Source organism: Lolium rigidum, chromosome 6 (assembly GCF_022539505.1).
Source record: "Lolium rigidum isolate FL_2022 chromosome 6, APGP_CSIRO_Lrig_0.1, whole genome shotgun sequence".
NCBI classification, from domain to species: Eukaryota; Viridiplantae; Streptophyta; class Magnoliopsida; order Poales; family Poaceae; genus Lolium; species Lolium rigidum.
The window spans coordinates 305214196-305229183 of NC_061513.1; the positions used below are offsets into that span (position 1 = coordinate 305214196).

Sequence of the window (14988 nt, forward strand, 5' to 3'; positions counted from 1 at the left end):
TAGAACTCTTGGGGATTCCACCTATATAATGAGGGGCATAGAGAGGGGCTGACCACTCTTTGGCTCAGCCTTGGCCGCACCCCTTGGAGGGCCGGCGCCCAACCCCCTCTCTCTCCCCAAACCCTAGCGGTCTTTCTCCTCCACCACATCCCGCACGCTTAAGCGAAGCTCCGCCGGATTTCTCCACCACCACCTACACTACGCCGTCGTGCTGTCGGATTCAAGAGGAGCTACTACTTCCGCTGCCCGCTGGAACGGGGAGGTGGACGTCGTCTTCATCAACAACCGAACGTGTGACCGAGTACGGAGGTGCTGCCCGTTCGTGGCGCCGAAACCGATCGTGATCAAGATCTTCTACGCTCTTTTGCAAGCGGCAAGTGATCGTCTACCGCAGCAATAAGAGCCTACTCTTATAGGCTTTGGAATCTCTTCAAGGGTTAGTCTTGATCATCCCCTCGTTGCTACCGTCTTCTAGATTGCATCTTGGCTTGGATTGCGTGTTCGCGGTAGGAAATTTTTTGTTTTCTATGCAACGTTTTCCTACAGAATCAATACAAGGAAAAACACCAAGGTGCGATATGCACCTGTGGCTAATCGCTTTTGTGTTGTGCGCGTGAGTAGTACTAGCTAGCAGATCACAAGATCGATCAAGCAGGAGCTTGGCTAGCTGGGTCGTACCTCACGGCGGAAGTACTGGCTATCGTACGTGCGTGACGTCTCGTCGGAAATCACTTCATCGTCAGTTGTCGGAAAGTACTCGACGGCAGGGGCTGTGTTTGGTATCAGATCGGCGAGAGTACTACCGGGTCTGGGCCAACACTCCTCCCCTCGGTGTCTCAGGTCACCGTGGCTGTCTACGTCTTCTGCAAATCATGGCCAGGAGGCGACAAGAGGCTGCTGCAGGCAGCAATATTGCTCTTCATCCCGGGTATCCTCAAATGTTTCCAGAAGCCCTGGGCTCTCAGCAGAGCTAGCATTAACAACCTAGTGAGCTCTGACGATCCTATTTTGAGATCGATAAACACGTCTGAGCTCAAGATTGATCCGCTTGAAGATTTCATTGACAAGGTAAGGGCAACCATTTCTGGTGGGGATGTGCCCAATTATACACCAGCCACGCGTGCGGACTTTGCTCCTTATAAGCTATTCGTGGACCTTCCATCTCCTTCCCCAGGTGATCGGATGAAGATGCTGCTGTCCTTCTCAGCACTGGATGCCTTCTCAGTGCATATTAAGCTGCAATTTTGGCTCCGTCAGACCTTCCTACTCCTCTACACCAATGAAAAGATCCGAGTTGACGAAGATCCGAGTTTTCAGACCATGATCAGCGTTCTTGTATGTGCATTAGCCATATGCCTTCCGTTTGCAGCCATAGCCCTCTTCCACCAGAGTCACAGAGAAGCTTACCGTACACAAGATGTCGTGGTTACATTTATCTTGCTCTATTGTACTGCGGCCCTGGAGCTTTACATCATTTTCGTACACATCTTAACAAAGTACTGTGAAAATCTTTCGCCAAGACTTGTGGCTGTAAATAGTCTGGTTTCACAATACAACCTTATAGGACTCCTTATCCGCAACAAAGAGCATTCCAAGAAGATGGTGACCCTGGGATTCTTTGGATTCACTGACTTCCTTCAGCAACGTTGGCCCATGAAGTCTTGCCGCTCATCCTTCAAGATTACAAAGGAAGTACTCAAGTATGTGAAAAGCGGGTGGGATCAACACATAAGTGATGTTTCCACTTACAGGAAGTTCAGTGACAACAGGGGCCAGTCTACTCTTGAGCAGCAAGGATGCTACCAGGAACTGGGATGGAGCATAGAGGGTGCATTCGACGAGAGTGTTCTCCTTTGGCATCTCGCCACTGATTTCTGCTACTACATCGACACGGGTGCATCTCCTTCTCAGTGCACGCAAGATTCATGTCCTGGTGTTTATGCATGCCCTGCTTGGTGCAGAGGATCTGAGCATTACGAACGGGCCGTCCGGTGCAGAGAAATGTCCAACTACATGATGTATCTACTGTATGTGAATCCTGAGATGCTAATGGCAGGCGCTAGACGGAACCTTTTCACGGCCGCCTATGACGAACTGATGGGTATCATCACTGTGGGTGACAAAAAGTCACCTGTGGAGGAAAGAGATCTTACGCAGAGGATAATTTTTGCGGTGGATGTGGGAGGATCTCCACCTCCAGATGGTACTCAACAGGGGGGCATTACCCATCTCGCTTGGAGCATTGCCAAAGTGTTGTCAGGTCTGCCTGAAGAGAAGATGTGGAATGTGATTGAAGGCGTCTGGGTGGAGATGATGTGTTTCTCTGCTGCTAGATGCAGAGGGTACCTGCATGCCAAGGGTCTGGCCACGGGCGTGGAGTACCTCACCTATGTCTGGCTCCTACAATACTACATGGGAATGGAGACGTTGGCAGCCAAACTTCAGAAGGTGGATCATCATCGCAAAGGAGTAGCGCATGGGGATGGTCCTTTAACTTCTCATGCTACCGGTCCATCAGGATCAAGTGCCGCATATGCAGAAGGTCAATCTGCTGGTTACCGGGCCAGAGATGATCCTACGGAAGAAATCGTCTGACTCCCGACTGTATTTACAGACCCTAATATTTCCCTGTTTCCCGTTGCTATGTTTGCTCTTTCTTTTTTGTTTTGAGAGGCTATGTTTGCTCTTTCTGTGTGACTATGCATCTTTTTTCTGTTGTTTAACCGTGCAATAATGTGTGTGCTTGTTGGTGCCATTTCTGCTACTCATTTTCCTTTCAGTTGCTGAATTCAATGAAGAGTGTTCAGTTTTGTTCATCAATGTGACCCTTGTTCGGTAGGAGTATCTGGGTGGGTGTTCTGTTTTTCAGGTTTCCTTTTTCTCTGGTATGTACCATGAATACTGAAGCATCATTCTTTTAGCGGATTCAGATATGTAATATAGACCGGGCAGAGTAGTTATGTTCAGTGTTCATCACCAATAATACACGATAATGCTTCAAAATTAAGTTCCCCGTCGTAGCTTACTTCTTCAGTTCTGGATTGTTTGTCTCTCACCAGCTATGCGGAAGATGGGGTTTTCTTCCATGCTGAATCAGTGGCCTGCCTGTGTTCCAACTCCTATTCCAGATCAATATCCAGTACTGCTATTCACCTCTCTATATCTGTCACTATCCTACAGATGTTTAGGAGTTTTGCGTTCAAAGTCTTACAAGGCCCTCTTGTGACTCTACACGCCTTTTTTCAATAAGGAGTATATATTAATATTAAAAAGTACCAATTACACTCAGCCTCTGTAACAACGCAATACTCTAATAGCATGGGGATGGTCCTTTAACTTCTCATGCTACCGGTCCATCAGGATCAAGTGGCGCACATCCAGAAGGTCAATCTGCTGGTTACCGGGCCAGAGATGATCCTACGGAAGAAATCGTCTGACTCCCGAATGTATTTCCAGACCCTAATCTTTCCCTGTTTCCCGTTGCTATGTTTGCTCTTTCTTTTTTGTTTTGAGAGGTTATGTTTGCTCTGTCTGTGTGACTATGCATCTTTTTCTGTTGTTCAACGGTGCAATAATGTGTGTGCTTGTTGGTGCCATTCTGCTACTCATTTTCATTTTCCTTTCAGTTGCTGAATTCAATGAAGAGTGTTCAGTTTTGTTCATCATGTGACACTTGTACGGTAGGAGTTTCTAGGTGGGTGTTTTGTTTTTCAGGCCTCCTTTTTCTCTGGCATGTACCATGAATACTGAAGCATTATTCTTTTAGCGGATTCAGATATGTAATATAGACCGGGCAGAGTAGTTATGTTCAGTGTTCATCACCAATAATACACGATAATGCTTCGAAATTAAGTTCCCCGTCGTAGCTTACTTCTTCAGTTCTGGATTATTTGTCTCTCACCAGCTATGCGGAAGATGGGGTTTTCTTCCATGCTGAATCAGTGGCCTACCTGTGCTCCAACTCCTATTCCAGATCAATATCCAGTACTGCTATTCCCCTCTATATCTGTCACGATCCAACAGATGTTAAGGAGTTTTGCGTTCAAAGTCTTAGAAGGCCCTCTTGTAACTCTACATGTCTAATTACATTCGTTTAACCACTGCTACATAATATATAAATTTTCCCTCATTCATGAGAACTGAAATATCTACTATTACATACCATTCTTGGGCTCATAGGATACAATTTTATTCCGAGAAGAACTTTTGAAACATAAAGCACATAACTAATTGGGGCAAAACTAGTTTTGTCGTCCGACTTACCTTTATGTTATACCCAACTTTATTGCTGCAAAAGAAGTGATTTTGTTACTTGTTAGGGCATCTCCACCGGCAGCCAGAAAACCCCCCACCCAAATGGTCTATGCAGGTGTCGGACCAAAACACAAGCCGCAGCGACAGCCCTAAAGACTGCCGGTAGCGCGGGTGGCCTATTATTGTGTCAAATACTACCATGTCTACCGTGAAGATCAGGGCTCAGCCTTGGGGCATGGGTAACGCGCGTCATGTAAGATCGACCACATAGACCTCCTTGGCTTGGCGGCAACACAAAAGATTCGGTCAGCCTATTAATTACTGGTGTGGTGTACCACGTCGTGGCGGTTTCCCAAGCGAGATGACAAACATCACGGCAGTTCCTGATGTATGACGTTTCACCTCCCTACGCCAGTGTTAATGGTGTCCCGGTCACTCCACCTACCTGACCTGGCCATCTAAAAAAATGGGGCCACGGCTCTCATGCACAACCTCGTTGTCTCTCTCGCCATCCCCGCCTCTCTCGACCTCGGCACAATGACGACAAAGCCGGATGCTCCAATTGTGGTGGCAATCGGCCCTACAGCCTATGCATTGGGGGAGGTGCATGTCCTCCACAAGAACGCCTTTCCGTATTATCAAATAGGCACCTCCCCATTGGCTAAAATATAAGTGTGGGTGGGTGCGGCTTGCTGCCTGTCCCGGAGGCCGACAAGCTCCGGAACAACATTGAGTGCCAGGGGCAGGAGCGGTGTTTGTTTATATTTTCTTCTTACATTGTTTTCTTGACGTTGTTCTACGATTTCTTGCTTTTTTCGTTGTATGTTTCTTGCAATTTCCCTTATTGGGGTTTTATTTTGTTCCGTGTGTTGGCGTGTATGTTGGCAAGCGCGGTTCTTGCTCTTGCTTGATCGGCGTGCCTCGGCAAGTGCATCAGGTTGGCCAAAATGAGGTTACACCGGCATATGTTGCAATGTTTGGGGGATGCCCCTGCCAAGTCGCAACAGCGAATGCTTCAGTTCGAGGAAATGTTATCATTTTGTTAGACTCGGAGGTGATGGAGCCTCCGTCATGTTCTGGCAAGACCCGTGGATAGACGGCCTCTGCGTGGCATCGATCACGCCTGCGGTGCCCGACCTTGTCAAGCCTGATAATCGGCACGACCGTGACGCTTTCCCATGCAAGTGGATTCCAGGCGGTACATTCGCCTCGCGTTCTCCATGCCTGACGCTCTTCGAGGGGACTACGGCCCTCCCTGGAGCTGCAAACGTGTGGAACGCATTTGCCCCCTTATAGTTCAAGTTTGACAATAGGCTAGCACTCAGGGTAGATGTTGCACGGCTGATCCCATGCGACGACACTGCATGGCCACGCACACCACTTGCCCGATGTGCAACGACGACGATGAAACCCTCGTTCACATCTCCCTCCTTCTCCTCCGTGGTCTTGGCGGGTGTGATCGCCGCTCTTCCTTTCACAATTGCCATGGCAAACGGTCAGCTCTACGGTTGGTGGCCAGCAACCATGGATCACCTTCGTCAGAAGGAGGCTAACTCCATCATCATGCTTGTCCTCTGTGCCCTTTGGCTGGAGCACGACGAGCGGGTGTTCAATGCGACAATGCCCACAGTTCGACGGCTGCGCATGTGTTGGCCCCTGTTTTAGGCTCATGGGACAGCTGGGCTGTTGGTAGAGGTAGGCCTCAGGGAGATGTAACCTAGCCATGTGTTTTAGGTGCCTTCAATGTCGTGGGTTCGTTTGTTGTTTTGGGGTTTCTTCCCCTCCTTTTCAACTTAATACAAAACGCGTAGAGCTCTTGTAAAAACTAATGGGTAGGCTATCTTAGTCGTCCTAGCGACACGGGCGCATAAACCGCGCGCATGAAAAACTCGAAGTCCACTACCGCCGACTCCTTCGCCTTTATTACACCGCTGATACCTTCTTCATCGGCCCCGTTATGGTTGGGCCCCGCTTTGTCGGGTTTCGCTTCCTCCCGGTTCCGGTGCATGTGCCGTTACCATCGGCGGTGTAGTTGGTGGGGTTAGTGGGGTCTACGAAGCGGCCGGTGTCACACATCAAGCGCTCGATGCCGAATGACAGTGGTGCTGCCCATGCGTTGTGATCATTCATGGAGTCCTGTGCCATTTTGTCAGGCACTAGTAGTGGTGTGTAATAGTAAGATTAGTAGTATGGAATACTGTATTAATAGCTGTAAGAGTAGTATCGGTATTCCACCTGTGGTTGTCATGTTGTAATTGGTTAGGTCTATATAACCTACCTCTTGTATCCTGTTGCAAAAAACCAAGATTATAAACCCTAATTCTATTTCCTGCAATTTATCGATCTGAGCCCCGAGTGCTCCAATTTCCCTCTTTTCCATCAATTTATCGTCAGCGATCCATCGACTGCTCCCACCCTTTCCCTCCCTCTTTCTCTCTTGCAATCCGATTCGCAATTCCCCACCTTCCCTCCCTCGCCGATTCCATCGATCCTAGTCGCACCGGCGACCCAGTTTTCTTCTCCACCCTTCCTTCCCACACCAACCGCACCGGCGGCGATTTTTTCCCCTCCCTCCCTCCCTCCCGTCTTCTCCATCCACGAGGTTACCACATCCCAAATTGATTTGGCTGTAAAATCCTTCACCGAGCTCTACAGCCATGCCGACAAGCACGCGCACACCATCGTCCTCACACGATCGCTGGGGAGACGACATACCGATCATCCGCTCGGCAAGGACAACAGACGCCGAACACGTGGAAGAATGAGCTCGCCAGCGCGCTCAACGCGACGCAAGCTCTGTTGCCTGCCGCCTCGAGGGGCATCAAGCGAAGTTCACTGCTGCCTGCACCAGTCTCCATGGCCACATGGCTCAGATGACGGCGATGATGGCAAGTATGCAGTCAACTCTCGCCAGAATCGCTCCGCCCGAAGGTACGCACACCGTCGATTTCCACACGCAAAACCAGGACCGTGAATTCATCACTCCTCCACGTACAAGCACCACCCTTTCCTCCACCGCCACCTCCTCTCCCATCTCTAGCCACATATCGACCAGCACCACCGACTCCTTCTCTTTGCCAGTCCACCACACCTCTTCCACCGACCCATCCACCATGCCATCAACTACTGCTTGTGTCGCTCCACAGGTGTTTGGTGAAATGCCGTCACCAAACTCTGGGCATGTTATGGCACCTGGATATGATAACTGCTGCTATGGATATCCACATCAGATTCATGGTTCTTGTGTGCAATGTGGAAGCAGAAATCTGTGTGAGCAATATGTTGATGAAGTGCGGCAATCTTATGATTTTAACAATCTCATTGGCCGAAGTGTGTCACTAGCTGATGGTACTAAGCGTCGCTACTATGCGCTGCCGGCAGATTATCCCTTAGAGCGAGCTACAACAGAGCCGGTGTTCTCTATCTATGATGAAGAATCTGGCGGCTGCTCAAATGATCATGTTCACGTATTAACTGGTACTCCCGAGCAGCTGGCATATGAAGAAGAGCAACCTGAAAATAGTCAAGCTCGAAGTGCTTCGAGGAGCCAATATTCAGTTCCGAGAAACATACTGTTGGTCGTGCTGGTGTGTTCAGTTTGACAACCGAGCGGAAACCCGATACCAAACCGTGTGGTAAACATGTGAAACCACAACAAGTCAACAACCAGCAGTGGAACATGGAGATTACTGAAGCGGGAAGAAATGAATGGGATCCAGGCACCGTGCAAATCATGGTGGAAGTTCCAGTGGTTGTTAAATGGTCTTCCTTGGAAGTTAGTGTGCCTCTGTCAGTTCAATGGGATCCAGGAGCTTTAGCACCTCTTCACTCAAGCAAGGCTGAGCCTGCTAGGGAACTTGGTTATGTGGTTTTAGTCCCTGAAGTTATGAGTTTATGCATCCAAGATGGCTCTTATGTACAGCAGATGAGAGACTCAAGTTGCAGCGTGTTGGTAACTCATCAGAGAAGAAAAGAATGGCATCCAGGAGCAGATACAATTCCAAGTTCAACATCAACCAGAGATAATCGATTCTACTGTGGAGTGCCATCAAGGCTGATAAATCATGGAATCCAATTTTTTTGGGATCCAGCATTTTGAACCAAATGCATATTATGCCATTAGTACTCTCTGCAAGTTACAAGGAAGTTACAGGAGGTTGCCTTGCTGACCAGGAGCTCATGTCAAATACTTCTTGCAAAGTCGCAACGTTTACATGGCACAGCTCAATAACCGCTTGCCGGAGTTGCCTACATCCTAAAGTCGACATCACTAAAATAGATACTGAAGAAGTTGTGGTCAAGGTAAACGGTGGCTACTCAATAATTAGTCGTGGTATATTCAGTTTCACCAATGAGATGAAACCGGATACTGGATTGCTTGTTGTGTGTTTCAACAACACCTCAGATAATGCATTCAGCGAAGAGGCTGCAGATTTTACATTTCCACATGGTCCTGGCATCTTATATGAGCTATGGTGGTTGACCAAAGGGACTGGATATGTATTGAGACATCTATTGGCTGTGAAGTTTGGTACTCACAATTGGCGTCCTGCAAATTCAGTGCAGCAAATAAGAAACATTGCAGCGCTGCTCCCTTTTCATCAGTGCATATTACTAAGTAGTGCAATATGTCTAACCCTGGAATTGCAATTTCCTCATACATGTATAGCTGGCTAGAAATGACAGCGGTGAAGACATCAACTTGGTTACAAAGTCCATTACCAATGAACAAAACCTCTTCCGTTTGGGATCCTGGCATTGAATCCCTCTATTTTTCATGCAACCGGCTGAACATAACAAAGCTGATTCAGATTAAGGGCTGGACCAGTATGACATATAATGGCATCTTCTTATCTGAATATACATACATCTTGATCTTCCTTCATGACCAATGGAAGTTTGTCCGGCGAGGGGTCCATGAGACTGACAGAGCAAAGCATATGCTGCTATCTTCACCAATATATCTTCAAAACAGGGAAATGAATATTTTCTTCATTACATTTCTACCTCCCTAATATGGTGAATGAATACTGAAGGATAGTTGATAATGATAAAAGTTTCCGAAGAAACTTGTCCATTGCTGAGCAATGGTCTTGAGGAGGGGGTAATGTCAGGCACTAGTAGTGGTGTGTAATAGTAAGATTAGTAGTATGGAATACTGTGTTAATAGCTGCAAGGGTAGTATCGGTATTCCACCTGTGGTTGTCATGTTGTAGTTGGTTAAGGTCTATATAACCTACCCCTTGTATCCTGTTGCAAAAAACCAAGATTATAAATCCTAATTTTATTTCCTGCAATTTATCGATCTGAGCCACAGTGCTCCAATTTCCCTCTTTTCCATCGATTTATCGCCAGCGATCCATCGGGATCCTGACACATTTGGTCCATGCCAGGCCAGCCAATATTGACCCCTTGACAATTTGAGCATCTTCCCGTGGATCGGTCGCCCGCAGCGGTCACCTTCAGGTCATTCTTTAACCTCGTTGTGGAGCTCACCGGTTCTACTTTTTTTCAGGTGCTCCAGATCACATGTAAGATCTAGGAAAGATGATAGAAAGTTTGCGAGCTTCATTGGCATTGCAAGATGGCCTCTATAGTGCCAGCCCTACAGAGGGGGCTTACTCCCTTTCTTCTTGAGGTAAGGAAGGACCAGCAGAAAACGAAGCCAGGCGTAAACCAGTGGAAATGATTCACTAAGTGCTTGGACGGACGATGGAAATGATTCACTAAGTGCTTGGACGGATGATGAGGTTTGGTTCTTCAGCTCTTGGTGTGTTCCTCTGCCACGATCGTCCATGATCAGGCATGATCATGTAAAATGTAGGCTGCCTTCTATAAAACTATGATCCATTGCTCACGATGGTCTTTGCAAGACACTATCGTTCGCAGGTGGCTCAAGTGGGAGGATAAGTCTGCCCATACGTCTGCTCTCCGATTAGTACATGAGTCGGTAGTCCGTAGTCGGTACCCTAGCGACTTGGCTCAACTCATAATCATTGATGGTGAGACAGACAAGTCGCAGCAACCGGCATATTTCCCTTGTTCGGTGCAGCACCAATTGACACTGCTACTAAATAGTGTCTACCTGCTATTGCATATAGTCCAGTCACATAATATCAGTAAGGTGGTAAACACTAGTGCTAAGTTACTCAAGCTAAGCTCTGCACCATCCAAAAAAATCTGGACACAATCTCCTCAGCTGAGGACTTGTTATCCAAACTACTCTGAAACGCTAGCATGCGATGTTAGACTGCTCCTGAATCGCACCAACTGCAGAGAGCAAGGCATCAAGTTAGTAGGACGGAGTGATGGTATACAGTTCACATGAAAGATTCAGAGAACGATTCCGTACCAGGAAGTTCCACGGCAAGGTTAGCTTGGGCATCGGCATCGGAGTTGAATTCCTACGTAGCAAAGAAGCAAAATACGAGTGAAGGGATCGGACCAAGTTTCAGCTTTCCCATACTTATATAACAAAATATAGTTCTAATCGAAAAGGTATTCAGAGAGCTGATATTCGAACAAAAACTCTGGAGACAGTAAATAAAAGTAGACATGTCTATGCATGCAGGGAGACCCAGTCTACATGTTTGCAAATATATTATTAGACAAAAGCAATAATGTGTGAAGTAGCAATTGGCATTAGCTTGACACAATACAAAGATTACTGGTGAATAAGGGCCAAACAATGGAGCTTTTTGTTGCTGCTTCTCATGCAATTGAATAAAATAGTTGTTACACAACACTATCGGTTTTTGTACCAAGAGCAGAAGTTTGTAACGTGGTGCCAAGCATTCACAACATAACTTTAAGATGGCTGATGCAGGGCAAGTTTGAACAAGATCAAGGTAAAGACGTGATACCTACCCTCAAAACATGGTTGATTTGAATCTGAACAAACTTTCGCTTCAGTTGCTTAACTTTCTTGCACAAGTCCGCCATATTATCGCTCTTAGGACGCCAGAGACCTTGGGCCTGTTCCAGCAAGTTCAGTGTGTTACTTACAATAGAATTAATAGAGCTGCCAATTGCTAGAGGAACTCTTCAAAGAGCTCTGATTAGTTTTAACCAGATTTTATAAGCTATTGACAATCAAGGCCTTAATTCAATTACGCCTTATTCAAATACAACAATAGACTGTGGGGCACCTTAACCTGTTAAGGTATTAACAGATGAAGCATTGGATAAAACGTTTCCTGAGTGATGTTGCAGACCTGGGAGTACTGTGGTGTCTAAATTGGGAACCCTTTTGGGGTTCCTTTTCTCGATTTTTTTTTGGATAAAACGTTCCTTTGGTGAGGATAAACGGAGGATCATGATTGATCAAATAAAATTTAAGGAGAAAAGAAGCACACAAATATAAATAAAAACAATTGAATTTTTTGATTGTCCACATATTTAATGTTAGTGGACTCTGAAGAGTCAGAAGGAAATACAGAACAAGCAATATCTATTAATCATTCCATGGAAGAACACGAAGGCTGCAAAGTAGCAAAGGTATAACTACAAACCTGGTTACATACAAGACTAGAATCGCCTTGAACACGAATATACTTGAATCCCTCCTTAGCAGCATATCTCAGGCCCAGGAGCAATGCATGGTATTCAGCAGCGTTACATGTTGCAATACCCAAACCCTCACGTAGTTGAGCAATCTTCAGTTGAAATAGTAGAACACAGCCTTCATCAGCAGCGCATGGTAACTGAAGACTAAGAAAACAAACCAGCACAGTACAAGTTGTCGTACATACCAAAGATCCATCCGGCCGCCTTACAATTACACCAGCACCTGATTTCCCGGGATTTCCTTTACAAGCACCATCAAATTCAAGAATACAGGACAGCTGTAAAGACCAGGTCAGGTGGTGAGAACAAGTCAACATTTCCTCATAGTGAAGATAAGTTGCAAATATGCATGCTAATTTCTACATCATAACTGCAAAATAAACCAAGTAAGAAAAGAGAAACATGGACTGTTAGAAGTTACTTAGTAAATTGCATTCATACTTACATGGCTGTCAGGCAATGATTTGTGTTCAGCAACTTTAGGATGCTTCTTCGATGGTTTGGTTTCCTTCAGCAAATAATTATTGGTGCGAGTATATGTGAGGTGACAAACACATTAAGGATACAGAACACTTTCTCGGCAGAGCAGACATTCACGCTTAGCTTGGAGAAGGGAATAAATCTCTACTCACCATCTCCTGTGGCCTTTCCAGAGTAGAGGTTGCATTTCCATCTGGGTGCTGAAATCAAAAGCGGCACAATGAACAATCTACAAGAAAGTTTATGGGAAAATACACAAAGTAGTAATGCAACCACCTTTGATGACATAAAACATATAAGATCAGCTCAAGTGTCAAGGTAAATAGTGTTGGAACTATGTTCGAGCAAAACTAATGCCCTGAGAACTATGGGCAATTACCAGTCAAGATTGATGCATTTATTACCTCCATTCTGAAATATAAGCTTTCTAAAAAAGCATATATTTTTGGAACGAAGGTAGTATAATATATCACAATTACAGAGTTGTATTTTAGTAATGATCGCTTTCAACTACAACTAATACATGTGTACAGAAATTGGGTCCAGCGAGTACATAAAATACAAGTCTGAATAAAAGTGGCAACATCAGTACCATCACACATCGCAAAGCGATTGCAAAATAAGCTAGAAAACAGAGCATCCAGATAGCTTCCATAGATTAGCCGAAAAGGGATTAAAAAATCTATAAACATTGGCATGTAATGAACATTTCCTTATAGTGAAGATAAGTTGCAAATATGCATGCTAATTTCTATATCATAGCTGCAAAATAAACCAAGTAAGAAAGGAGAAACATGGACTGTTAGAAGTTACTTAGTGAATTGCATTCATACTTACATGGCTGTCAGGTAATGGTTTCTGTTCAGCAACTTTAGGATGCTTCTTCGATGGTTTGGTTTCCTTCAGCAAATAATTATTGGTGCGAGCATATGAGAGGTGACAAACACATGAAGGATGCAGAACACTTTCTCGACAGAGCATACATTCACACTTAGCTTGGAGAGGGGAATAGATCGCTACTCACCATCTCCTGTGGCCTTTCCAGAGTAGAGGTTGCATTTCCATCAGGGTGCTGAAACCAAAAGCGGCATCAAACATCGCAAAGGGATTGCAAAATAAACTAGAATGCAGAGCATCCAGATAGCTTCCATAGATTAGCCGGAAAGGGATTAAAAGATCTATACAAGATTGGCATGCAACGAACACCGTATCAGGTAAAACAGTTGGAAATTACAATTATAGCTCCAAATTTTACCTGAAAAGGGCAGAGGGCCAGATCATCAAACAAATCATCTCTTGCATCTGCCGCATTGATGGAATACAGAGCATTCTTTAACCCACGCGCAGCGAGATACTCCTCAGTGTCTTTACGCAAAGAATAGCCTTTGAACACGCTCACAGAAGGATTGCAGACCTACCAAGATATGTTTCACATAAGTAATGTCTACTGACATGGTTAATAATACCTTTCTTCTGAGCAATAGCCTAGGTGGGAAAACAGACAGATGAATTTAGCAGCAATCCTGTGGCATGCAGCCCCTACCACCACAGAAATGGTTTCAGCATCCCATGAAATGCATGAGCACAACTGTGAGATTAAACTAGAAAGTGTTACTCCACTACTACATTGGCTATGTTTTCTTGTTCCAGCAAGACCATTTAGAGAGGTACCATTCTGTTCTTAATCATGTGTACCTCTCTGTTGGCATTTTTTCAGAAACGTTGAATGCACATAATCGTCATAATAATAGGAGATCTAATAGTAGACTGAATGCTTAGTGTTTTTACCGAATTGCTGACTTGGGCTTGGCAGTCAGCGAGGTTCTTGTAGATGCCGATGACGTCGCCCTTGCGGACGACATAGAACGGGTCGCCGCCGCTGGCAGAGTCCACCGGGGTGTCCTTCTTTGCGGCGGATTTGTTGGTGGAGCGCTTGGTGGAGGAGGAAGAGAATAAGCGCTCGGCGAGGCCATGGGCATTGGGCGGCGCGGGAGGCCTGAAGGGGAGGCAGCGCAGGTTTTCCTGCTGCTGCTGGTGGCTTCCGCCGCTCAGTGTCGGAATGCCGGCCACCGCATGCCTCCACGCCGCTCTGGAAATCCCACGGAGAGAGGAAGGAGAACAGCAGCTCCTCATCGACAGCCGACGATGCGAAATCAATCAGACCAACTCGACATTGACAGCGGCGGCGTTGGGTGTGGACGGGCTGGCGGCTCTGGAGATGAGGAGAGGCGGGGTTACGGCGCAGGGCGGCCGTGCCTGCAGGGTGGAAGGGGCGGGTGGCGTTGGGCGGCGCCGGCGGTGAGGTGAGGACTGTGTCATGCCCGTATGGAGGCGTGTCGTACTGGGCCTTGGGCCTCCTGAACATGGATTAGTTGGCGTGGGCACCGAAGTGAATAAATCAACCATTTCAAAAAAAAAAAACCATTTCAAAAATTATCTGCACAACACACAAAATCACAACATGTATAACTAATACAGTACCAAATAAACGTCCCTTTTAGCAAATTTGATTACTACGCAAGGTTCAAGAAAGCGTTATGCGTAATCGGTGCGGTGACCTTCCGGTTAGAGCTTCAGCGTGCATAAGCGGCGCTTTTTCCCTCTTTTTTTCGCTTTTTTCTGCTTAAACGCTTATGCTATCGATGTGGAAGGCCTCCGCATTGCGCTTTAGCGCGCATAAGCGACACT

At 46.2% G+C, this 14988-nt stretch overlaps 1 protein-coding gene across 1 annotated transcript; it reads right to left on the bottom strand.

Annotated features, from left to right (window-relative positions):
- Nucleotides 1–10270: 10270 nt before the first annotated feature.
- On the bottom strand, nt 10271–14433 carry LOC124660829. Its single transcript, XM_047198666.1, has 9 exons — nt 14089–14433; nt 13556–13714; nt 13325–13372; nt 13138–13200; nt 12006–12098; nt 11766–11909; nt 11122–11229; nt 10607–10658; nt 10271–10524 (listed from the first exon to the last, which is right to left on the bottom strand). Exons 1-9 carry the CDS (start codon nt 14431–14433, stop codon nt 10487–10489), a joined length of 1050 nt encoding a protein of 349 aa, XP_047054622.1. The 3' UTR covers nt 10271–10486.
- Nucleotides 14434–14988: the final 555 nt, after the last annotated feature.